The sequence below is a fragment of the Pseudopipra pipra genome, chromosome 2 (assembly GCF_036250125.1).
Source record: "Pseudopipra pipra isolate bDixPip1 chromosome 2, bDixPip1.hap1, whole genome shotgun sequence".
NCBI lineage: Eukaryota > Metazoa > Chordata > Aves > Passeriformes > Pipridae > Pseudopipra > Pseudopipra pipra.
Window position 1 is genome coordinate 117,217,311 of NC_087550.1, and position 26,843 is coordinate 117,244,153.

General features: G+C 44.7%; 1 protein-coding gene across 1 annotated transcript in view; it reads right to left on the reverse strand.

Moving 5' to 3' along the window:
• Positions 1-26,843, reverse strand: part of SIM2 (SIM bHLH transcription factor 2) — a 58,779-nt gene that overhangs the window by 11,387 nt on the left and 20,549 nt on the right. Inside the window, exons 5-10 of the mRNA XM_064647102.1 lie at positions 16,192-16,277; positions 13,845-14,044; positions 10,232-10,338; positions 3,118-3,265; positions 1,846-2,014; positions 85-496 (exon numbers count right to left, since the gene is read on the reverse strand). Of these exons, the coding sequence (XP_064503172.1) occupies positions 85-496; positions 1,846-2,014; positions 3,118-3,265; positions 10,232-10,338; positions 13,845-14,044; positions 16,192-16,277 (1,122 nt within the window). The remainder of the gene's footprint in view (positions 1-84; positions 497-1,845; positions 2,015-3,117; positions 3,266-10,231; positions 10,339-13,844; positions 14,045-16,191; positions 16,278-26,843) is intronic.

The following is a 26,843-nucleotide window of genomic DNA, read 5'->3' on the forward strand; positions in this document are numbered from 1 at the left end:
TGTTTCCTAAATCCCTGCTTTCAAGACACGGATCATTCCCGGACACCCCCACAGCCTTTTATCTTTCCTCGAAGCGACACCCACCTTCATAACTCTGTGCAAGGTTATGCCTGATGATGTTCACTGGCTGCTCAGGAAGGTTTTTGGACGGTGACTGGCTGTTGGGTACCAAGGGGTTGGTGTAGTGCCACTGGCACTCCCCGTTGGTCTGCAGCGTGCTCAGGAAGAGCCGCGCCACTTCACAAGGTGCTCCTTGAGCCTGCCCGAACTTTGCAGGCAGCATTTGTTTTTTGCCACCGAAGACGTGGGAATCCACAGGGAAGTGTCCATAATGGTAGGAGAAGGGCAGGCTGTACGGTGGGGCGTATAAAAGTTCGCTGTTTTCTGAATGGAAGTTTTGTTCCTGAATGGCGGCGGCGGCGTTCACGGCGGGGCTGGATCGCCAGCTCCCCACCTGGCTGCATTCCAGTTTGTCTGTTTGGAACGAGCTGTATTGCTGGGGGAAAGAGAAAAAAAAAAAAAAAAAGAGGGAGGGGGGAAAGAGAGTTAAATTTTTATATGGAACTGTAGAATGTATCATACAGGCAGCCCGGGCTGGGCCTCCTTCGCCTGCGATCTCAGGGGCTACAGGGACTGACTCACCAGGGAGGGTGAAGTTCCTTGTCTTCATGATGACTTTGCTTTCACTTAACGTGGGGACAAAAAAACTGCTTTGTCCTCTTAATGTTAAGTGTTTACTTGATAGTTTTGGTTTCACAGAATCCCAGAATCATTGAGGTTGAAAAAGAGCTCCGAGATCATCAAGTCCACCCTCTGCCCCATCCCCACCTTGTCCCCCAGCCCAGAGCACTGAGTGTCACATCCAGGCCTTCCTGGGACACCTCCAGGGATGGGCACTCCAAACCTCCCTGGGCAGACCCTGCCAAGGCCTGAACACCCTTTCCAGCAGGAAATTCCTCCTCCTGTCCAACCTGAGCCTCCCCTGGCACAGCTGGAGGCCGTTCCCTCTCCTCCTGTCCCTTGTTCCCTGGCAGCAGAGCCCGACCCCCCCCGGCTCCCCCCTCCTGTCAGGGGGTTGCAGAGCCAGAAGGTCCCCCCTGAGCCTCCTTTTCTCCAGGCTGAGCCCCCCCCGCTCCCTCAGCTGCTCCTGCTGCTCCAGCCCCTTCCCAGCTCCGTTCCCTTCCCTGCACACGCTCCAGCCCCTCCAGGTCTCTCTTCCATGAGGTTCCAGAACTGGACACAGCCAAACTGAGAGTAGGCAGTTGTAAGTACCAGAGGGCAGAATTTTGTTCTAAAGTACTGTCAGTACTAGACAGTAAAAAAGGTTTAGCATATCAAGCTTTAGAATGGTAGAAAGACCAAATCTGTCCTTTGCATCAGCTTCTTTCACAATATTTTTCTCTTCCCACTCTCTCCCTCATCTTTCTCTCCAACCTCCTAATGCTTTTTGGGATCTCACTGTTGGGAATGAAGTAATATCTATGTGACATCAAAGACCCCACATGGCAGCAAGGAACGAGACTCATTCTACACCAGCACAAATTTTCACAACACAGCTATTCTTAGGAGGGTTTTTTTCATCTTTTTGCCAAGAAAAGACATTGGTTTTTTTCAGTGCTTCAGATATGTCACATCTAAAAGCTTTTGCATCATTTGCTAGAGTGGTTTGTACTACCCGTGCTGTCCACCCCAGGAACAAAAGGATCTAATTGTAATCTGGTTTATGAGGGATTTCCTGAGGCAGAACATATCAGTGTTATAGTAAATTCAGCCCTGGATGATCTTTATCCTGCCCCAAACACTCTATGACAAAAATTGGTAAACAAATGTTGCTGAAAAAGTTACCTGTTGTGGGTAAGGTGTTGTTCTGAGTTTTGCCTTCATTTTATTACTTTTGGGTTTGACTATTTTCCTTGTTTCCTGCGAGGTAGGTACTGAGTTTCTGCATGAAAACTGTGACTTGGAAATGGTAACCTGGTCCAGTGACAGCTGAAGTTCCTTATACTCAATATCTCTGCAAAACAACAGTCCAATGAATTACATCCTCTAACAGGCCACACAAATCCAAAAGAGCTCCAGTGAAAACACAGATTTCACAGCGTTTTAATTTTCATTCTTCCAAGATTTTTCCTGAGTCTGGGAATGTCAGCAGGCAAGAAATCTTATGGTCTGATCTCATCCCCACGCCAGTCTATCACAAACATTCTGACAAAATCAGAACACTGAGAACCACGTTAACGTCTTTGTTTCTGAACCCAAGCTGTGCCAACTTCTCTCTGCCCCTCATGGGCACCCTGAGGTTTGGAATCAGCAGACAGAAAGACACAGATCAATTAATTTTTCTCCTGCTCAGTCAGGAACTGGTCTCTGCCCTGGCTCTCACAATCAGCCCCGAGGAAGGGAAAACGAGCAACGTTCCTCTCCCGTCAGCATCGTGTGCTTGTAACTACACCATGTGAGGTGCAATGTTTTTTACCTTCTGATCACAGAATCACAGCATCATCAAGGCTGGAAAAGACTTTCAAGATCATCCAGTCCCACCCTCTCCCAGCACCAACAGAATCACCCCCAATCCATGTCCCCAAGGGCCACATCCAGACACCTCTGGAACACTCCCACAGACAGGGACTCCACCACCTCCCTGGGACACTTATTCCAAAGCCTAACTATTCTTTCAGAGAAAAAAAATAATTCTAATCTCCAATCTGAACCTGCCCTGGTGCAGTTTGAGGCCATTTCCTCTCCTCCTTTCCCTTGGGACATGGCAGCAGAGCCCGACCCCCCTCCCTGCCCCCTCCTGTCAGGGAGTTGGGGAGAGCAATGAGGTCCCCCCTGAGCCTCCTCTTCTCCAGATAAACCCCCCCAGCTCCCTCATAAGACATGATTTCTAGACCCATCCCCAGCTCCACTGCCCCTCCCTGTACACGAAGAGGATTTATACAGCAGTGAGGAACATCAACTCCTTTCAGCTGACAGCACCTAAAAAGGGGGGGGATGTGAACAGAGAAAGGGGCTGTAACAGGCAAGCACAGAAAGATACAAAGAAAACCACAAGTATTTAACCAGTAATGAATCGATTACTGACGACATGGAATGGTACAAAGTATTTTGACTTACGTAAGGACATAATTGACACTCACTATGCAGTGAGGCCGTGACGAACGGCTGTTGTGCACAATGGTGGCATAGCTCTGCACCCACACCCAGCCTCCGTGCTTGGACAGCAGCCTGTAGTACTTGGTTGTGACTTGGCCTTTCACCAACACTGTAAATACAATAATAACAAAAAAAAAAAAAAAAATTAAAACCAAATAATTCCCGTTTCTTGGACTCGCGAGCGCTTCCTGGAAAGACTTATTCGCAAGGCAAGGGCTTTTTTTCCTCCTTTTTTTCCCTGGAAACTCCTTCTCCTCCCACCCAACCCCCTGCAAACGGATCTGTGCAGCTCCTTTATGTAGGTTCATAATGTCACATTATTATTTTCATATAATACGTTGAAAACTCCTAAGGTTTGTCCTCCTTCTCTTCTGGCAAAAGAAAAGCTCAAGGCAGCAAAAGTATCTCGAAGGGGACACGGCAAGTTTGGAAGGAGGAGAGGAAATGGGCTTCAGATAAGGTTCAAATGAGATATTAGGGAAAAAAATTTCCCCTTCAAGAATGGTCAGGGCTTGGAATAAGTGTCCCAGGGAGGTGGTGGAGTCCCTGTGCCTGGGAGTGTTCCAGAGGTGTCTGGATGTGGCCCTTGGAGACATGGATTGGGGGTGATTGTGGTGGTGCTGGGTGAGGGTGGGACTGGATGATCCTGAAGGTCTCTTCCAACCTTGATGATCCTGGGATTCTTTGATTTTTTTCCAGTGTATTTGGAAGCACTTCTGTCATTCATAGCTTGGTAGATTATTGTGTATTTTACAATGTATTTTATGCTATGATTGTTTTTTTTTTCCTCTGTAAGCTCTACATCTTGAAGGGTGATTTAAAAGGCTAAAATTAAAATGTTAATTGGTTGTGAAGCATCCAAATAAAGACAAAGACAGAGAGGTGAATCAGTTATCTGATATCTTTCACTACACATGTAATCCTCTCTAAACTATTTTGGATCCTCTGTGGACAAGGATGTTTTGACATGAGGCTGTGCTATAACAGGAGCTGTGCAACATCTCTAAACATTTGATCCAGCCACAAATATTTCTGGTTCAGTGCCAGGCATTTATCTAATGATTCACTAGAAGATGATGCCCAGCCTTCTAAGGTGATTCTTTTCTTGTGTGACTCTGCATCATTCCTTCAGGAAACTCCCCCTTCTTACTCTTCCATACAATCACTTATTTATTGTAAATTAGGAAACCACGGGCTGAGCTTGCTGCACAAATTCTGTTCAAAAAAAGTGACCAATAGCAGCAATTCCTTTATATAATAAATGATTAAGAAACGGAATTACTGCTTGCAAATGCAGGGCTTGGACTAGACTGAACACAATAGCAAAGCTCAGTGTCATTTTGTGCTCTCCTTGCACATGTTTGGTGCAGGAGCAGATAAATGACAAGGAAGCTGAGAAGCAGCTTTCTCTTTCAGACAACTCTAGGAGAGCAAATCCCTGATAGAAAGGAAAATACTTGGCCTTACAATTTGTATTCATCAAGGATCTTTCTGTCAAGGAGAGCATTTAATATTAAACTGGAAACTAAAGAGTTAATAAGAGTTAGAGATAATATTTTGGGGGTTGATTGCTGTTTGGTAATTAATTGTGCTGCTATCAGTCATTGCTGGGGTTGGGTTTTTTGGTTCAGTTGTTACATAAGGGAGTAGGGGGTTGTAATTTCAATACCAAACAGGGACCACATTAATGTGAATAATGTGAATATTCTGATGTAAGACTGACAGAAACAGAAGTGCAAGGGATTCTTGTTCTTGCTAAAATGCCCTCTAAGTCAATTATGGAATCATAGATGGTTTGGGTTGGAAGGGACCTCAAAGATCATCCAGTTCCTACCCCCTGCCATGGACAGTGATGGAATCTCATCCAACCTGGCCTTGGAAACTTCCAGAGATCCAGGGGCAGCCACAGCTTCTCTGGGCAACCTGGGCCAGGGTCTCACCACCCTCACAGGGAAGGATTTCTTCTCAATATCTAATCCAACCCTACCCTCTCCCAGTTTAAAACCATTGCCCCTTATTCTGTCATTATCTGTCCAGACAAAAAGTCCCTCTCCCTCCTTTTCATAAGCCCTCTTAAGGTACTGGAAGGCCTCAGTGAGGTCTCCCCAAAGTCTGGAGTATAAAAACCATCTCTTTGGACTTCTGACTCGCCCATCCATCCTCACAAGTGACAACATACATAAACTTTCTTCCAAATCCAGATAATCTCCCTTAGAAAATCAGACTCTTAGAAAATGCCTGTTGACAGGTCTTTCTGGAAGTGTCATTTCAGGATAAGGTACCATTTGTTCAGGAAGCAACAAGATGAACAAGAACATCTACAACTTCCTCCCGAGGGGCAGCTCTGACCTCTTGGAGCAGGGACAGGAGCCAGGGAAGGGCTGGAGCTGGGACAGGGCAGGCTCAGGGTGGATCTCAGGACAAGGTTCTTCCCCCAGAGGGTGGTGGGCACTGCCCAGGCTCCCCAGGGCAGTGGGCACGGCCCCAAGGCTGCCAGAGCTCCAGGAGGGTTTGGACAACGCTCTGAGGGACAGGGGGGAGTGTTGGGGTGCCCTGGGCAGGGCCAGGGCTTGGACTGGATGATCCTTGTGGGTCCCTCCCAACTCAGGATATTCTATGATTCTATGATCTTACAGGATATTCAAAACCCCACCCTCACTGGTATCAGGTCACTGTTATTTATGGCTTGAAGTCTCTCTCAGCTTTTTGCCCCATCCTTGACAGTGTCCTTCCTCACTCCTGCATTTCTACCTGGAATGCTCTGTGGGGTAGAGGTGTGCAGATGTGAGACATTTAGGACAATTATGAGGACTGTGTGTGTAAGCATGAAGACACACCCACAAAATATAAAGACATGTAATCTTTAAGTGTAATTTATCACTCCAAGGTAAAGGTCCTGTAGCTGCTGCTCAAAGATTCAGTCTAACAGTGCCAAGTAAGTCTGTTCTAAAATATATATGTTAATAATCAGCTGTATGCCATGGGTTCACTATTTCTTGTTTTTCTATTAATTGTGGATGGTGTTCTATAGTTGTCCCATCCCTGGAAGTGTCCAAGGCCAGGTTGGAGCAACCTGAGACAGTAGGTTGTCCCTGCCCATGGCAGGAGGGTTGGAACTGGATGATCTCTAAGGTCCCTTCCAACCCAAGCCATTCTGTGATTCTATGATTTTGTGATTCATTCCATAATCCAGATGGTCCCATTCCAGGAAATGATGCTTACACATTATCCCAGATCATCTAACAGATAGTTTTTGGCGTGTGGTCGAGGCTTTTCAGAACTAAGTCTTTGGGCTAGTTTAATGGGCACGTTTTCCTTGAGTTCAAAATGCCTTGCTATTCAGTCTGCTGAAAGAGAAATTAATGCTGTCACGGATCACTAGTTATAACAAAGTTCTTTCCTGTGCTTTGGGACTAGTTTTGGCTTCCTTTCTCTCTCACTGATACTTTTTTCTAAATCCCTGTTTTAGCTCTGCAGTTAAGACAGTATTTTAAAAGATGTGAAAACCACTGAGGACTACAGTGTTCAGCTTTCCTTCGTAATTATATGGATAAACCAATATTTCTCCTGGGATGGGGGAGGACTCCATGCCTCCTGCATTTTTAGCAATCTGGGGAAAGTCTGACCTTGGCTGGGGGACAGTAGCTGTGGTTCTGAGACAGTAAATGAGGTCATCTTCCATCTGGCTCTGTGCTAAATTGCCCTGTTTGATGCTGAATGGGAAACCTCAGAAATGGGAGCGAGGTCAATCCACTACCAAGACAGTCTGTGCAGGCTCAGACTTCTTGGTGGCCTCCGCTGCAACCCAACGGGGAGGATTCCGTGGCTTCAGCCTTGGCTCTGGGATGTGCCATTTGGAACTGGGTGTTCCACTGTTGTGGCTCCCTCCTGGTTTAGCAGAGGAGCTGAAAAAGGCACTGGGCTGGCTGGGCTGGTCCTTCTGACCTGTCAGAGACGACTATTTTAAAAGGTTCCATCGGGCTCCCGGGCGTGTGGCTGGGAGTTCCCGGCCTGCCCTTCAGGATGCCACCAAGAGAAATGGGTTGCTTGGTTCCACGCTGGGAGCAGGTCCTGTTTTGTCTTCCCCTGGGCAGCGTGGGCAGGGGATGGTGCCCAGCAGACTCTGCAGTCCTTTGGACCTCTTAAAACCTAGTGCTGCTCTGCCAGGAGGTTTGGTTGCTGAGGGAGCAGCGACAGTGAAACTGTGCTCTGCTGCAACATAAGTTCTATAAATGCAAAGTTTGACTTCCAGGAGGCAGGAGAATTGTTTGGTGACGACATCAGCCGGGGCAGATGCCCTGCCAAGGGACAGAGATGTGAATCCTCTTAAAGTTTATGTGGGAAGAGCAATGATGTCACAACACGGGGGATGCACAGAATCCCCCTCACAGGTACAAGTGAAGGGATTTCTCTGAGGGCACAAAGATATTTTGTCTGGGCTGGAACAGCCTCTCCATCCCGTGTTTTAGAAAGCAAGATCCTCGTTATTTGTGTAGCCACACTCCCCTGGTTGCAGGGAACACTGTGGGTATTAATGGGGCTACAGAAATAAATAACACCAGTTCAAAGGCCACGAGTGTTTTCATGTAGCTGGAAGCCAATCAAGAGTTTAAAACAGGAAACCCTGTTTGCTGCCAGCACACCTTAGGCAAACATCCACATCTCCACTTCCCTCTCAGCTTGATGTTCTTGTTACATCCCTTCTAACTTGTTCTCCTCACTGTTCCCTTTGTTTTATTCTCTGTGCTGCCTGACCTGGAGTTCAGTTGCTTTAGGTCTGCAGCTTGGGAGAATTTTTTTTTTTCCTCTCTGAAAAAGCAAATGATCACCCCAGTTTAGGGTTACTTTTTCTTCTCTTAATACCCTTATTAGGTGTAAGATGTTTCTCTCTGGCTTTCTTCATCAGATGACACTTCATCATCAGATTGCTTTAGAGAATGGTACCTCAAACCTGCCAACCTTCTGCTGTTCATGTTCCTAAGACATTTACTGATGGATTGTGGGGGAGCTCTAACCATGCTCCCCTGGGGGAGTTTGTACACTTTACATCTGTTTTAATAATTCCCATTACTTGGTATTCTAACAATGATCCTGCACTGTTGCCCAAGAATTTGTCATTGTTTTTTGCTTCTTGGGATTCATTTGCTTCGAAACTTTCATAAATTCCTATGCATGTCTCACATTTTTCTCCTGGTTTCAAACTTTACAATAACTTATCTTTAATCTACAGAACTGCTCTTGGTTATTCTGTTTGGCTGAGGTCTGGGTTGTGTTTTTTTTCCTTGTGGAGGATGTGGTGGGTAATTCAGTAATGATTTGTCTCTTCATTTCAAGCTCCAGGCACATACAGATCAAACTGGCAGCCAAAGTACAAATCTACCACGCACACAGAATTATCCATCACTCTGCTCTAAGGGGGAAAACTGTTTTTCAGAGGTGATTGTGGCTACTGTGGTGTCCTCTCCACGCTGGTTGATAAAAGGATTTCAAACTGTCTTGTGAAAATAAGGAGGGATGTTTTGTGCAGGTCAACAGTCACTTCCAGATGGTAACTCTTTTGCAAAGAGGATGATGCCCTGACAGGACTTTTCCATGTACCCTGGTCATTCTAGTTTTTAACTTTCAATGGCCCAGAGTGTTTTGGTAAATATGACCTTGATGTAAAGATCAGCTGGAACTTTCCCTGTCACCAACAGAACTCAGCACTTGGAATTTCAGTGCTGACTCGCCAAGCACCCTTACAACATCCTTCATATTCCAGATCCTCATGAATAGCAGATATTAATGTGAAGAATTGACTAGTTTCTCCTTCAGGAAGCCCAAAAGGAGGATTTGACTCTGGCTGCTTCCAGCCTACAGGAGCAATCTGGAAAAAAATTCACTGCCATTGGTTTTTGGATGTCATCTTTGCATCGTATGGGTTGCAGCAGACTGAGCCAAATCCAGAGTTCAGCTATTCCCTCAATTTGCTTTTCAAATTAATGTGCTACTGAATGAACTAATTCCCAGATCCAGATGTTTGAAGATATGAGTGCTGTCTCTGTTGGAAGATGGGAAAATTATTAAATGCAATTATTTTTTTTTTCCTGACAATCCATTCCCCAAACCTCATCCACATGCTAATAATGAATGTTCCTCTAAGGACTTTTTTGGGTTTGCATTCACTTCAAACACGGGATGATTATTAATAACATATTTCAGAGGAACGGGGAGCTGTTGCAGAGTTTTTATTTTAACAACAGAAGCTAGTAAAGTTCAGATCCTGCCCTCTCACTCACTCACTTGCTCTTTTGGGTTTTTTTTCCTTCAGCCATGCAAAACCAAGTCCAAATTTTCAAAAGAGCCCAGATCTCCTAAGTACAAAGATAAAACTGGCCAGATAAGTATTTTTTATTCAGAAGCAGGGCAGATTGAGTATTGAGCTTATTTGCAGAATTAATGGTTTCCTTAAGTGATAGCCAAGTACTTTTGAAAATCTGTCTCCAATCAAGATTTGGAAAGGTTTTTTCTGCTTTCCATCATTGTGCTTCTTGTCTGCAGAACTTCTCACTCTACTCCATGTATTTCCTAGAAATGTGGAATCACATAATGGTTTGGGCTGGAAGGAACCTTAGAGATCATCTCATTCCACCCTCTGCCACTGGCAGGGACACCTTCCACCAGCCCAAGTTGCTCCAAGCCCCATCCAACCTGGCCTTGGACACTTCCAGAGATCCAGGGGCAGCCACAGTTTCTCTGGACAACCTGTGCCAGGGCCTCTCCACCCTCACAGCCAACAATTTCTTCCTAATATCCCATCTAACCCTACTCTCTGAAGTCATTCCCCCTTGTCCTGTCGCTCCAGGCTCTTGGAAATAGTCTCTCTCCATCTTTCCTGGAGCTCCTTCAGGCCTTTCAAGGCCACAGTCAGGTCACCCCAAAGCTTCTCCTCTCCAGGCTGAACAATCCCAGCTCTCCCAGCCTTTCCTCCCAGCAGAGCTGCTCCAGCCCTGGGATCCTCTTGGTTCCTCCTCTGGGCTTTATCCAACAGGTCTAAGTCCTTGCTGTGCTTCCAGCCCCCCTTCCCTGTACTTACACAGGTGATGAGCATATCGGAGGTGGAACACGTCACAGCCGTGGACATGGTGGTAGAGGGTTTTTTCTATCAGGTCTTGGGGTTCATATCCAGTTAATTCAGTGACCCTGGAAAAGGAACAATCCATAATAAACAAAAAACTCCGGGAATATTCCATTTCATTAACCTAACACTCGACTGTGCCAACAAATCAGGTGCCTTAAAGCTGCGGGACAAAAATGTTAGTTTTGGAAACGGAGTCCTCACCTTTATAAGAAAATAAACCCTCTCAACCCTGCCAAAGCAAGGTGCAGCTTTTCCCTGGTACACACAGGCAGGAAAAAGAGCTCTTTTACTTATTTCCACCTCAAGCTTTTGCCACTGCTATGCAAGACCTTTTGCATAAAGTTCTGGTCGAGGAGCTGTACATGAAACAATAAAACCACTCCGGTGGGCTGCTGAGACATTTCCATTTGCTTTTGCAAACACACAAATGTAACACGTGTGTTAGTCCACAGGAGCTGTGATCATGATCTGTGAATTAATTCAGACTGGTGCCCAACAGGAGGAGGAAGCAGGAGCTTATTCCAGCTGAGAACGTGGAAACACAAGGAGGTGTGAAGACCACAAGGTAAAGGAAAGGAAGGCTGAAGCTTGACTTCAGAAAAACACCCTCACGTGATGAGAAGTAGAAAAACTGGAGGAATTTGAAACAGCAACGTCTCTGCAGATGTTAAAGAACCAGATGCACAGGTCAGACATTGGGTCAGGCCTGAAGAGTCAAACTCCATGTTTCAGAGAGTAAAATTGTTATTGCTGAGGATCTGCTGCACCAGCAGATGCAGCTGCATGTTTAATTTCAGGACTTTTACTTAGGACTAGCTCTAGTCTAGGCCTGTGGACTGAAAGCTTTGTAACAGCTGGAGTGCCCTGGGCTTGCCCTTGGAGATTGTTTTCCAGTTTGGACTGAAGGAATCCAGTTTAAAAGCCTAAGGCCTCTTCATGGTATGAACTGCAGTGTTCTTTGGCTTCAAAAGGATGTCCCTGGTCTGAACTCAAGCACTGATGAGGATGCTCTGCACCAGAGACTAACACAGTAATATCCACAGAAATGAATACAGGCTCTCAAGCAACATTTGTGAATGGGGGATGCAGATAATGCAATTTTTTATTAGTTTTTTGTTTCTTTTGTAACTATTATGCACCTTCTCTACTCTTACTCTGTCTCTAACCAGCCCTGGGGAACCCACAGAGACTGGGCACTTGACATTCTGCTCGGGAAAGTGTTGGGTGCTTGGATTCTTCTGAGGGAAATCAGAAAAACAACAACATAAAAATGCTTTTGAGTACTGATTTATTATAAATAGGGTACAAATACATCCATACCTCCCTAGCTATGCCTTCCTCTGGGAAAGTCCTGCATGACTTTGCCTCAGCCAGGGACTAAGCTAATGAGCAGTGAGCACGTGTGGTGTCTTTCTGCAGGAGGATATGGGAAATTTTGCCTGTGTTTCTCCTCTGCAGTGTGCTCTGGTCCCAAATTCTCACTTAACCCTACCAGCACCATGAAGTGCTGGTGAAAGATCCTGCTCAGGTCCCAGTGCTCCTTCTGACTCCAGTGCAGTTGAAACGAGGGTGGCTTGGTGAGCTCAGAAGCAGCTCATCCAAACCCAAACAAGACACCACCAACCTAAGCCAGGTGTTCATTTTTCCAAAGGGCCCTGTCTCACACTTTGAAGTTTTAAAAAGTTTGGGTCTGGATACAAACTCATCTGTTTTATTTCCTCAACACAAAATCCACCCCTCAACAGGGCACTGTAGGGAGCCTGGGCTCTCCAGGTTGTTCTTTGCACGTGACAGGGAAGAGGGTTTGCCCCAAGGATCAGTTTTGGCCTCTAGAATTCTTTAAAGCCTTATTAACCACACAGCAATGATCCTCTCAGGCACATGGTGTGACTCTTGGGGATGGTCCTGTGCAGGGTTAAGAGCTGGACTCCATGATCCCTATGGGTCCCTTCCAACTTGGCATGTTCTGGAATTCTGTGAATGCGTGAGCTGCACCACAAAAATCAGAAGGAGCAGTTCATTTTGGAGGGAAGTGACTGCCTCCTTTTTCCAATGCCCTCAATGAATGGACTCCTGGGTGTTTCGTGTTATATCAGTGCCTGGAAAAGTTTATTGAGCTGCTCCTTCCCATGGCTCTCACACTCTCTGCTGTGACTGTTACCTCTGAAGATCCAGCACCACTTTCCCTTGTGTGGATACCACCAGAACCAAGCCTGAAAACAGTTTAGTCTTATTCCCAACATGTCCCTGCTCTGAGCAAACAGAGCTTGGTTTGCTCAGCTGGGAGAGCAGGAGGTTTTGGCAATGCTTAATACCCCCGATTGCCCCGTGTGTGGATGACACCCATCTGCTCTTTGGCAAACACAGCTCGGGGTCTCTCCTTGCTCCTGTCAACACCTCTGGTTGTTCTGGCTCCTTTGAAGACACTTATGTCTCCAGGCAGTTCCTCTCAGGCACATCATTTCCTTTTTTCTTTTTTTTCCACATGCAAAGACATGTTGCTAAACCCCCTCGTGCTTCTCCGTAGCTGTTACATTAACTAACATGCACCAAAAAAATAGGAATTATCCCAGAAACAAGAAGTTCTTTGTATTTTAGCAGCTGATGGCCCACTGTCCCATGGACTCAGCACGGAGAAGGAGCATGTTCCTGCATGGTTGGCCTGCCATGCCAGACTTCCCCACTGTCTTGGATACAGATTCTTTGTCACTGCTGCACACAAATATAATGTCTGCTACTTGCAAATCCAGCCTGCCAGGGAAATATGGGACACACACTCCACAGGCAGGGATTTTTGAAGGATAATCATCTTGTCAATATTGTGTGTATTGGGCTTTTCCCCTCAGGTATCTTGAACTGCACTGTACAAAGTACCAGTCTGTGTTACGAATTACTCTGCTTCAAAACCAGAGAAATCAATCATTTTAGTTCTGGTTCTGGGCTCTTCTCCTACCAGCTGAGAGTGAAGGCCCGGTTGTCTTTCCTCAGCAATAGCTGTTTTCCCCAAATTTTGTTTGTGAAGGCCATGTTTCCATGCAGTAGAAAATGGAATTAATTGTCATGCCCACAACCCCATCAAGAGCACTGGTCTCATGGCTAAGGCACAGCAAAGTGCACGGGACTCTCTTTTCTTACTACTCTGTCAAAAGCTTTCTGGGTGACACCAGCAAGTCATTTGACCTCAGTGTTCCAGTCGTGGGGTGTTTTTTTCTGGTACACCCTCATTCCCTCTGCCAGCTTTGTATGTTAAAATCTGTGTCCTTTAAGGTAAAAATGTGTCACTGCTCATGTGATGAAAACTCACTGCAAGAAGGCTTCAGACTCTCTGCAACCATAGGTAACTCCAGGTTAAATTGTCCAGGCTCCTATTTCTTGGCATTCAAGACAAAGCATGGTCTATCCAGCTGCCTGAGAGGCTTTGAAGACTCACATGGCCTTTGAGTTCCAGATCTATTTTGGCCTGCTTTATTTTTTCATGGATGTTTTGACGTGTTTGGAAACCGCCGTGGCTCGCGTTAACGCTCGACCTTGAAAAGGTTTTGATGCTCGAAACGGAAGAGCTGCTTACCTGGAATCCAGGAATATCAGCTTTAAGTCCAAGCTTGCTCTGAACATAAACATGTTGCTGTGAAGCTTGATCTCGGTGATTGCACTGGGAGGTAAAGACTGACCTACAGCCACCAGCCCAACGATTTGGTAGCAGGAGTCGTACAGAGACATATCGAGCATGTACTGGCGGATCTTCAAGTAGCCACTGCAGTGGATCACCTGGAAGGGGAAGAAAACATAATTTCTGATGGCAAGGCAGCCAACAACTCATTATTAATGATTTCATAAAGCCACTCTTAAAACATTAAATTCTGCTTAGTCTGTTCAAGCTTTGGTGTTGTAGTGGATTCGTAAATGGAGATCCAAACACAGCCAACACAAAATCTGTGTTTACTGCCCATATGATTAGTCCAGTATTAAAGCACATGCTCTTGGGGGACTATCTAACTGATTTCTGGTTAATACTTTCTTGTAGATACAGACAGAACTCATGTTCATTGATAAAAAATCTGAAAGCTGCTTTTTTGAAACGACCATCTCTCACACACACATAAAAACATTTACATTCCGAGGAGTTATTCTGGTAAAAACCAAACACTTTAAAAATCCAGTGCATATTAATGCATCCTATTTATAAGGCTTGGCTGTTGTATAGGTAAATGCACAAGAAATGAGTTTTAAGTTCTCTGGTCAAGTTCAGATGATATTCTCCTGACACACGCCCAAGCCCTGAGATCAGATTTCGGAATCCCTGTATACAATTCCTAATCACAGAGGTGATAATGTCAGTGTTAGGCTGTAAAAATTCACCATGTCAGCTAAAGAGGAGGGGAAAATGTAACCTGGGGACTATTCCAGAACATAAGATGGAGTTAATGTAGTGCTGGTGCTTGGAAATCACTGGTGCTCCTGGCAATTTTCTACTGCAAGCATCAGGAATACACACACACATCCTTTAGCTTAATTTATCTATTTGTTTGACTTTTAACTGTGTCTAATGGAAAGAAATTAATTTTCACTGTATTTACTATTCCTGAACAACCCATTAAACCTGTAAATAGGCTCCTCCTGTATAACCTTCCTTCCTCCTTTCCAATCACTAAGTGATTAACATTTAGCAAAAGTACAATAACAAGAAAAACTTCTTTAAGATCTCTCAATAAATCTGAATTCCCAGATCAATTAGTCCATGAGTTTTTCCTGTGCTTCACCTTATAAGGTGATTTTCTAAAAAATTAAGTCCTGACTCTGAGTACAGTCAAAGGGAATAAATTTAGGCCAACAACTCTCTAGATAAATGAATCCTTTAATGTTTTACTGTGCAAACTTGTAATAGAGAGCAAAAGAAGGTGATGTCTCTGACTAGAAGAGGTAAATGGGAATTAAAATACAGAGATACCACCACTACAAGCTCTACTCTTTTACCTGATTTCACATTCAGCTCTGGGACAGGATCATTTTTGCTGGGAAGCAGCTGAGCAAACAGGGTTCATGTAATGAAGAATTATCAGTCCAACCAGGTAGGTAAATAAACAGACATATGGCTGCACTTTGAACACATTCCTTTAAGGAGCTCTGCTTCTCTTGCAAGCTTTTCTTTTTGGTTTGGAGTAACTCAAACAAAAAGAATGCTCACCAGGCTGCATGTGAATTACCTTCCCTGATGGAGACAGAATTATTCTGTGTGGCTCCAAGAGCAGCAAATACACACTGCAAAGCTCAGGATAAAAACTACCTGCAAAGCTGAAAATAAAAACTACCTGAGGGGCAGCTGCTCTCCTAAAACCTCAGCATTCGCTGTGGCCTCTGATTTCATGTCATAAAGAGAAAAAATAATACCAACAGCGAGATTTCCAAACAGACTTAGTGGTTTAGTACAATTCAGCCCTGGGGTGATGGCCCTGGTTGTTTGGAATAACATTCATGGGGAGGCCAACGAGGTGACTTGTGCAACTGGGTGGCGGCTCAGCCAGAGGCTGAGGGATGTGGAAAGGCTCCAAATTCCTGTGTCTGGGTTCCTGCCTCACCTGCCTCCAGTTCCACAGGGGAATAAGACCTAGCTGTGTGCTCTCCTTGCAGCTCCGTGGCTGGGCTCCAGCTAATTCCCCAGCCTGGAAGAGCAGGGATCAAGACGTGGGAATGTGCCACAGAGCAAACTCCAGCTCACTGTGAGAGAGTTTAGACTTGCATTACTAAGGGGATCTGCAATCAGGAGTGGGATTTTTTGGATCTTTACTGATTCTTGTCATCACAGATTTCGCTCTCAGCTACATATATGTAAAAAAACCAACCAAACACAACTAAATAAATAAACTTGTCAACTGTTGAACAATTGAGGGGTGGAACAAAAAGTTTATGTACATTACCTTGTATCCACTGCACGTCAATCCTGCATTCCTCTTGGCTAGGACACACTTCATCCTCAGGAAAAATGATCTCTCAATTTCATATTCTGAAAGGATAAACCACACTGCTTACTTATTACTGGGGATTTCCAAACTGCCCATAACATTCCCCTCGATGAGTTCACTGAGGTGTTTATGTCTCAGCCTCAACCCTTCTGCTTCCCCACTCCATCTCTGCCCTCAGGATTTATTTCACCTTTGTGTTAGAATTCCCTGTGAAAGTTGGACAAGTCAACATGATAATGTCTCCAAAATTCTGGTTTTGCCACCCTTCACAAGGCAATCACCTTGTTTTTGAACACCTAATACCAGTCCCTGTTGGTAAAGGGAAGGAGGAGTGTCCTTTGGAGTGTAGATAAATGAAGATACTCTCCAAAATAATAACAGAGTGGGAAGCAAGACAATTCAGTGGGTTTGGAATAAACTGAGTGTACGTAGCTGGTCATGCCCAGACCTTCTGGCCTCCATATGCAGCGTTATTACCTGTTTCACTGACTTCCAAAACCATCTTAGTAAGTTATTTTTAAACTGATATCTTAATGGATAACCTCCAGAAATATTTTAGTATTTTTTATAGCTCAGGTAGGCACATATCTTCTGCCAGGAGTATGTTACTGTTATCTGTAATGTTAATTATTCCCCTTAACAGTTCAGACACCATAAATAGTTCTGAGCTGTTTTTTGTTTACTGAAAATGCAGTTTGGCAGAACACAACTATATAAAGACAAGAAAGAGAACTCATCTGGTACATCTGTGAGCAGGAAAATCAGGGAAGCAGAAGAGTTCCCAGCTTTGTTGCAGTGTGTGTTTCCTCCTAACTCCCCATAAAGTTTCCACTGTCATCAGTTGGAGCCTTGCTGTGATTTAACTGCTCAGTTGTATTCCTGATTTTTGTGCATCCATCACCCAGTGAACCCCTCTTGGCCACACACCTGCACTGGTTTGAGCCTCACACCACTACCTGGACACCAACTCCCTCTCTATAATAAGTTCTGAGTTTAAAGGTCTAAAGATACAACCAGAGAAAATGGATTTAGAAGGGAGAAAAAAGAAACACTTCCTGAGTATTTGAATTTTCCATTTATCTCCCTAATTCAAATTAGATCCTTATGGGGAAAAACAGGCACTTGAATGAACTGACACACCTGATGTGGAGTTTTAAATATAAACTTAGACTGTTTGATGGGAGGAAGGCACAGGGTACAGATTGTTACTGCTGAAACCTGATCTCATGAGGAAAGAATGGATCTGGACATTGGGAACATCAGTGAAGCTCATGGCTTCAACAGGGATGACCTCACACCAGGACAGGAGGGATATGGAGCTCCTGGAGCGGGTCCAGCAGAGGCTGCAGAGATGTTGAAGGGATGGAGCATCTCTGGGAGCTGGAAAGGCTGAGGGAGCTGGGGCTGTTCAGCCTCCAGAGCAGACACTGAGAGGGGACCTCCCCCAGGTCTGGAGGGGGCTGCAGGGAGGGGGCAGAGGATGGACCAGGCTCTGCTCGGGGGGGCCCAGCAATGGCACAAGAGGAACGGGCAGGAACTGATGCCCAGGAAGTTCCACCTGGACAGGAGGAAGAACTTCTTTGCTGGGCAGTGACCCAGCACTGAGCAGAGACCAGAGAGGGTGTGGAGTCTCCTCACTGGAGATATTCCAGAACCATCTGGACACAATCCTGTGCATGTGCTCTGGGATGGCCCTGCTGGAGCAGGGAGGTTGGACCAGATGAGCCACTGTGGGCCCTTCCAACCCTCCCTATTGTGTGATTCTGTGTCAAGGTGCCCAGTGAATAATGTACAGGTGGTCCATGGAATCTGACATCTGGTTTGCAGGGTTGGAGCCGGAGAACACAAAAGCCACACACAGTGAGATCCTTGTGAGTGTGTTTGTGTGAGGGCATAAAATCGACGGCCAAACTTTGAGACTGACTCACTGGCAAGGGAAAGCAGAATCCCAGAATCATTTGGGTTGGAAAAGCCCTCCCAGCCCATGGATCCCCCCTGTGCCCCATCCCCACCTTGTCCCCCAGCCCAGAGCACTGAGTGCCACGGCCACGTTCCTGGGACACCTCCAGGGCTGGGCACTCCAAACCTCCCTGGGCAGCCCCTGCCAAGGCCTGACCACCCTTTCCAGCAGGAAATTCCTCCTCCTGTCCAACCTGAGCCTCCCCTGGCACAGCTTGAGGCCATTTCCTGGAAGAAGAGGCCGATCCCCAGCTGGTTACAAGCAGGAGCAGGACATGGATGTTGTCCCTGGTGATCTGAGAGCTGTCAGTGTGTTTGTGGTGGCTGTCAAAGCTCTGCTGTCTGTGGTGATCTGTCCCTGGTGAGCTCTGTGTACTGGGAATAAAACCATCTCCAGGCCTGATGGAAAGGTTGCAAAATATGAAGGAGCAATAAGACCAAACCCCTCACATAAAAAATTGGATGTGCAAGACTGTGAAGGGTGTGAATTAGTGTTCATATAAAATTAGTCTTCATATTAACTGGTACCTTCACCAGTGTGACTCCTTCAGTACTCTCAGAAGTAAAAGGAGTGGGCAGCAAAGTAAAAAAGAACTGAATTAAATTTGCAGTTGTAAAGCTGAGAAATAAAAGCCCTGGTATCCTGCTGGATGATAACACAGCCATCAGTATAATGCAGAACTTCAAATATCACATCCAGGCTGTACCTGATGTAATTAAGATCATCTGCTCTGATGAAGAGGATGTGGAAAGAAAATGAGGTACTTAAAGGTTTAGCCAGCAGAGAGGGAGACACAATATTCAAATAGGAGAAATCAGATGAGTCCTGAGCAGAGTGATTACTGAGGCAGCTGTCCTGCTGCAGAGGTTAATCACAAAATTGTGAGGAGTGGGAGACGTGGAAACTCAGGATAAAGCAGGGGAAAGAAAGCCTGTGGCACAAATAGTGAGCACCTGCTCTAAAAACAGAATAGAGATGTCATGGGATGGAGCAAAAGTCTCAAATTAGGGAAGGCACAAAACTGGCAAATATAAAATAAGCACTTCAGGCTTAAATAAGAGGTGAATATAATCAATTATTCTGGAAAGTTGTGAGTTTATCAATCGGAATGAAGTTTTGAAAAGCTGGGAAAAAACCAACAGCATAAAGCATCTTGGCCTAGTAATGTAATTATTGATATCACTGGTGTTTTTTCAAGCAAAGGTGTGAGCACAGAGAGGATGCTTGGGCTATCAAGAAGGTTTGAAACAGAAAAGATACCAGTGAAGTGCTGCCAGTTCTTAAGTAATTAAAGATCAAGGGATCTGTGGATTAAGCACATAGATATGAAACTTAAGAGAGAGAATAATAACTAGGAAAATGTTATGATTAATAAAATGTCGTGACTGAGCCAGAATATAAATAATACTGAAGGAAAGTGGCCTTCTTAATTAGTAGAGAATATTCATAGCACCTAATAACTGAAGTTTAACCACTGCATTTAATTATTTGTATATATAATCTATGTAAATGTATTCATGGAAGGGATGTTGACACATCTTTAAGTGTTAAGAAAATGTTCAAAAATCAATATATAAACTATTTCTATCCATCATAGAGAAAAGGTGAGACCAACAGGTTGCAGACATGCTTAAGGTCCTTTCCAACCCAACTGTTCTATGATTCCATGATTCTGTGGAGTCAGAATCCATATCCATGTCCAAGATGTCCACTTCAACTCCACCACTGTTGATTTTTTTACCAAACTCCACGTTTCCCACATCAGGTTATTAGGAGTATTTCTATTCTACTAATTATTCCTACATTTCCTGGCCAGCTCACAGAGCTCCCTCCCTCAAGCTCTGTTATGATGGAGTTTAGTAGATCCAATAAAAGCCATAAATGAGGCAGAAAATAAATGGCTTCATTCAAATCTCAGCCCAAATTTTCCCTACATCCCCACAGAGCTGAAACACAGCAATCCATGAATGAGAACATAGAAAAACCCTGCTGGCTGTGGACAAACAGAAGATTCATTTCTCTCTCAGGGCACAAAGTCCCATTCGTACAAAGTGTGTCCTCTCCAATAATTGCTTTTTTTTCCCTTAGCTCGTCCATCATGCAACACAGTTTGACTTCAAGCACTGGGCAAGAATAAAACAGCCTGTTTATATTCTACAGATTTGTATTTTCACGCTGTCATAAACAGAATAAATGTCGTGGCAAAGGAAATGAGCCTTTGCTATTTTGGATGAAGAATCTGTGCATTTGTTCGCTCCTGTTGCACGACTGCCAAGCAGGATTCTCCAAGCCTTTCTGTGAAATTATGGTTAGCTTTATGGAAGCCAGAATTGTCCATCCCTAGAGGAGCAACTATGAAATTCATCTTTGCTTTCAACTCCATCTTTCATCTATTTTGAAAGAAGGCAGTCACACAATTCTGTGGTTGCACAGTGGACTGAGAAAACAGTTCCTCGTGACTTTTTCCCACAGTTTCACCTCTCGTGCCTTTATTTTCCCTAAGGTAAAAGCTGCTATTTTACACCCCGTTTCCAAAGCTCTCAAGTTTTGACATGAGCAAAACATGACATTGTTTCGTTGCAGAATCGCTTTGTAAATGAACATAAACGGGGATGCAAAGTGCACAGTGCTGCACCGAGAGCTGTTTTAGGAATGTGCATCTCATCTGTCACTCCAAGAAAACTGTGAAGTAGCATTAAAATTGGGAACTCCAAACACAACTGATGGGTCAGATTTCAGCTCCAGTGCAGGAGGCCAAAACTGTTCTCAAGGGGCACTTTTAGAACAGGTCATCTGATTCTGCCTTCCCTCATGCCCACCTTGTGTGGAGACACACACCTGCATCCTCTGGAGACAAGGCACAGATGGGATAAGCTCCATCCATGTCCCTGCTGGACTGTTCTACAGGTGGAAACACAGATACCACAAGTTCATGTGTGGATGACACTTTTCTGCCCATCCCCCAAGAAGTCTGCCTATTTTTTTTTCCCTTTTGGTTGTTATTCAGTGGTTATTTCCATCTTACCTCCTCTGTTCTCTAAAGTCACACGTGTTCTACTCTTATTCTTGTGTGGTCTGCAAGGCATCTGGGTCCCACACAGCACAGTGCTGACAAAAGAGGATGTGAGGATCTTGGCTTGACTCTTGTGAGCACAACAAGGCTCTAGATTTGTGTGAGACACAGAATCACAGAATGGTTTGGGTTGGAAGGGACCTCAAAGATCATCCAGTGCCATGGGCAGGGACAACTTCCACCAGACCAGGTTGCTCCAAGCCCCGTCCAACCTGGCCTTGGACACTTCCAGGGATCCAGGGGCTTCTGGGCAACTTCTGGGCATCCAGCTTCTCTGGGCAACCTGTGCCAGGGCCTCCCCACCCTCACAGGGAAGAATTTCTTCCCAATATCCCATCTAATCCTGCCCTCCTTCAGCTTAAAACCATTCCCTCTTATCCTTTCCCTTGTCCAAAGTTCCTCTCCAGCTTTCCTGGAGCCACTTTAGACACTGGAAGAGGCTCTAAGATCTCCCTGGAGCCTTCTCTTCTCCAAGCTGAACAGGAGACAGAATGCCACAACCTGTATCCCTTAATCCTGGATGAGGGTGACACCAACTTCTAAACCAAAAAAGAAATGAAAACACTGTAGACACCCAGAGAAAAGGTGCTTCCATAGCAGCACACACAGTTTTAAGACAGTCCTCAAGCTGGGAATCCGGGATTGGCCAACAGAAGTGGGTTGGTTTTCCCTGGTTTTCCCTTAGTTTTCCCTGGTAATGCTCCAGCTGTGGTAGGAAGGGGATCAGTTCTGCTGTTGGCCTGTCCTAGAGTTCCAAACTTGAACAAATTACCCAGATCTCCTCCCCTTTTAGACAGCTTGTTCTGTGTCCTGATTATATTCAGAAGCCTGGCAGGGGGTAAATTGTCTCTGTTATCATTCCTGCCATCCAAACCGAGCTGTTTACTTGCATTTACCCAAATATTCCCTTTTTCTTGTAAGTGATACTTCCAAACTTTCCTTGGAGAAAAATCTCAAAAGAACACTAGGCAGAAAGGAAAACAACAGGATTTACAGTGAGACTCTGCTCTTTTTGGTATATTTTACTCTTTTTATATTAAAATGATGTTTCAGTGGCTTGTCAGCAACCCTCTTTTCCACTTTTGTCCATCAAAAATTCTATTTTCTATGTTCCTCACGTTTAAAGTAACCCTAACAAACAGTGGCAACAGGATCATGTTGAACCATTATCATTCAGCAATGGTTCTCCTGTAAAATATTTTTAAATTAATGAAAACTAAAATCCCTGCCAATGTTTGTCTTTTGCATACGTGCTGCCAGAAAAAAAAAATTCTTTACAACTCAGTGTAAAAGAGATGTCAAATTTTCTATCCCCTTCTTTTGGTGTCAAACTTTATGTGTGGAGGGAAGAAGTTCTTCCCTGAGAGGAAAAGTGTGGGATTTGCTTCTGGGCTGAGTGAAATGGTGCCCTTAAAGCATCAGCTGGAGTGGAGAAAGCCTGACCTAATGTATTCCACATTCCTTGTGGAACTCACATTAGGCTTATAACTAATCATATAGGAATTATCCAGTTGTTAGCAGACAACTGGAATGTCTGCAGCAGCTACCACGTTTCTTTTTCCCTTTCCCTGCTCTGGGGAATGTTAATAAACAGCTTTCAGTGCACCGTGCCTTGGTGTGAGTCAGCAAAATTTGGGGAGCTGTAGATGTTTTAGAGGTTTAAAATCTCAGAAAAAGCAATTGAAACCAACAAGAGACACAAAATGCCTGGCTGGAAACACACGCTGAAGAGCAGCACAAAATGCTGAAACCTTCTCAGCATTGATTAATTCCTAGAATCCTTTCAGTATTGTTTAATTCCTTGTCCTGGTGAACCCGCAAATATCTTTTATTTTACTTGTTTTCTTGCTTGTGTCAGCTGCAGTCTCAAGAGATGGATGGTTTAGTGTTACTGCCCTGCTACAGGCCCTCCACTCTGTGCTGTGAACTGAGAGAAAACTTCCTGCAGACACAGTGAGTAGAGACAGTTCAGCAACAAAAATATTTTAAAAGTAGCATCATTTGAGGGCAAAAGGTCCTGATTGCAGCCCAGTTTGTGTTGGCACATTGTTCCCTCCAAAGGTTGTGCTGGTGGGAGCTGGCTGGGGTCAGTAATCCTGGAGCAATCCTCAGCGTTCAGTCCCTGATATCCAGCCACTGTTTTGGACACCTTATCACCTCTGGAGAGGGCACTTGGTAACATCATCTCCCAAACCTCTGCCAGCACTGTCTCCCCATCCTGCCAGTACCAAAATGCTTTGCTGCTGAGCTGTGGCTACTTAGACTTACTGGCCAGGTGGACATTTAGGTTTAAGGGGCAAACTCCTCCCCTGCCTGCAGGAAGTTCTGGAGCTGCTGTTCATCACCAGCTCTGCTCTGGGCTGGGGTGGCCTCACCTCGAGCCTGGGGGCAGTTTTGGGCACCACAATATAAGATCTAAAGCTCTTAGGGGGTGTCCAAAGGATGGATACAAAGATGGTGAAGGGTTTAGAGGGGTGGCAGGAGGAGCAGCTGAGGGTACTTGGCTGGTGCAGCTGGAGCAGAGGAGCCCCAGGGCAGAGCTCAGCGGGGGCTGCAGCTCCTCCCGAGGGGCAGCTCCGACCTCTGGGAGCAGGGACAGGACCCAGGGAAGGGCTGGAGCTGGGACAGGGCAGGCTCAGGGTGGATCTCAGGACAAGGTTCTTCCCCCAGAGGGTGGTGGGCACTGCCCAGGCTCCCCAGGGCAGTGGGCACGGCCCCAAGGCTGCCAGAGCTCCAGGAGGGTTTGGACAACGCTCTGAGGGACAGGGGGGAGTGTTGGGGTGCCCTGGGCAGGGCCAGGGCTTGGACTGGATGATCCTGGGGGGTCCCTTCTAACTCAGGATATTCTGGGATTCGATGACTAGGCAGAATTCAGCCTGGCACCACAACCAACACCTAATAGTCCTCCTACACTAAGGAGGGGAGATCTGCAACATGCACCAAGTCTCTACAGTCAGTCTGAAACAAAACTTTGCAGGTATCCAGGACTCAAAAACTACTATTGCCCTGTCATTTCCTGGGAGAGAGGCCCAGGAATGCTGATACCAGCCTTTACAACAAATACAGGTGGCACAGGGAGTGCAAAACTGAGGTGCAAGCCTTCACAGGTACAAAACTAAGCCAAAGCACACAACCATGCTGCAGACCAGAACCACAGTCAGCAATATCTGCAAAGGTGTGAAGGGCCAGGGAAGTCATCTGAGATGTGAGCACAGCCAGGACACATAATTTGGAATCGATATCAAAATATTTTTTTCCTCTTTTATTTCTTTCTTTTTCTTTCTGCTAACTCACCCCAGTCAAATATAGTGGATTTATTTCATTACAACTGGTGCAAAGTCAGCCTGAAGACTCACAGGTGAGGTGATTCACTGGGCCATATTCTACTTTTAATATGTATGTGAGGGAGATTATTCTTTTTTCCCACCCCAGCCACCCTCAGAAAGAGAGTCCAGCTGTTGGCTTCTCTCGTAGCAAAGTTCATATTGCTTTACATTTTCACCCCTGGCCACGTAAGTAAAAAGGCAGCTCAAAGACTTTGTTAAGTCAGAGCTGAAATTCTCCAAAGCCCCCCCAGATCATGGGGCTTATGGCTTTCATTGAGTCATGGCTTGTAGACTTAAAGAAAGGAGCATGAGCTCTCAGTTGTGACCTGGCCATTAAAATTCAGCCTGATGCCCCTGTGCTGAGCTTCTTTTTGCCTGAATTCTGTCTTCTCTGACCCGCAGCCTTGGGCTGAAGGCATCAAAACTGGAAAGAAATCACTGCTTCCCTCAGTGTTTTCTTCTTGTGGTTAATCAGACTCCCAGCTATGAATGAATGCATTATTGCAACTCGAGTTTTTGTGGTTTCAGTGCACAGAAGTTGCTCCTTGATACGTTTTTTTACTTCTAAACCAGCCCTTTGGTTCCCAGTGTTTTCCTTCCTCGGAAATATGTACACACAGTAATCAATCAACCCCAATCTTCTTTCTGATAAACCAAACTGATCATAGAATGATAGAATGATTTGGATTGGAAAGGACCTTAAAGATCATCCTGTTCCAACCCCCTGCCATGGGCAGGGACACCTTCCACCAGCCCAGGTTGCTCCAAGGCCCATCCAACGTGGTCTTGGACACTTCCAGGGATCCAGGGGCAGCCACAGCTTCTCTGGAAAACCTACTCCAGGCCCTCCCCACCCTCACAGTTCACCAGCATCCACATTCCCAGAATTTATTACTTTTAATCTAGCTATGAAGTCCCAGCTTCTGGAAGTATGTGATTATTCAAGTATTTCCACTGTCTTTTAGAAAAACAAAATTATGTACCTGCCATATTTGGGGTGTGCCTTGTTCTACCTGAAACATGAGGAAGTCCAGGGCGAACTTAAAATGTAATAATTTAAGAAGGTTTATGCCTTTTAAACTAATAAATAATTTTTTCTTACACCGGGGTGAGTTATGTGAAGAAAAACAACGTGACAGGATTATATAAAGAACTTCCTACTACCTTTGATTTTATGCAGTAATTTGAATTTCCCTGCGAAATAAATAGAGGTCAAATCCAAATTTACAAAGACCATAAAACTGGAGGTCAAAAATAATCTGTACTCGGTGTTATTTAATACCAGTAACAGAATACCACAAAGTGTAGATATGTCTGTTGACATTTGTGATTTTATTCCTCTCAGAACAGATCTTATCCAGCTACAGCTGCTGAAATAACACCTGAACTAAACATGTATCCAAATATCTGGGCACTTTATGTGAGCCAAGCTGTAAATTTCTGATATAAAAATCCTTGTCTGCAGTGGAATATTGATTTTACACCTAAGTAATGCCCCAGATTGGAGCAATCTATAACGTAATAAAGTTATAAAAGGAATGTTTTTATTCGACTTGATGATTCAGCCGTGTTTTAGAAGATTAAAAGATATAAAAAGAAACTGAAATGACAAAAAATTCTCTTTAAAAAATCTGTTTCCCTCCTTTTTTTTTTTTTGAAAATAAAGCCACTTCGACTCAACTGCCCTCTGTCCTAAGTTATTTGTGGAACTCCATCTTTTACCTAAATATTGAAAATATCTACTCAGATACAGATGGAAGTTGCTTCATTCCTGCCCTATTCCTGAAACCTATTTATTAAATAGGTTTCAGGGCTTCACTGGATTAAAATAGGAAACCTGCTTTGATTTGTGTAGTTTAAAAATTATAGTAGCATTTTGTAGTTTAAAATTATATCTTAAAGATAAAATTAAGATTTATCTCTCAAGATACATATGTATAAAACACTGCAGAAAAGGGAATTACTGGCACAGGGGAGGCAAAAAAAATATAAATATTTGTTCACTCTGTCAATTTTAGGAAGATTTAACTGCAGATTCTGGTTTTTTTAATACACCCACTCCATGCGTTTTATGGGGAAGAGATTTCCATAAAATATTCCATATTTCCATAAAATAATCTCTGTACAAACCAGGACACAGCTGAACTCCCTTATTTATCTTCTCCAGGTCTAAGAATCCAAACAAGATCCTGTTTTTTGGAGGTTTTTATCACTCTCCTCTGCTACACAAAATTTTATACCAAATATA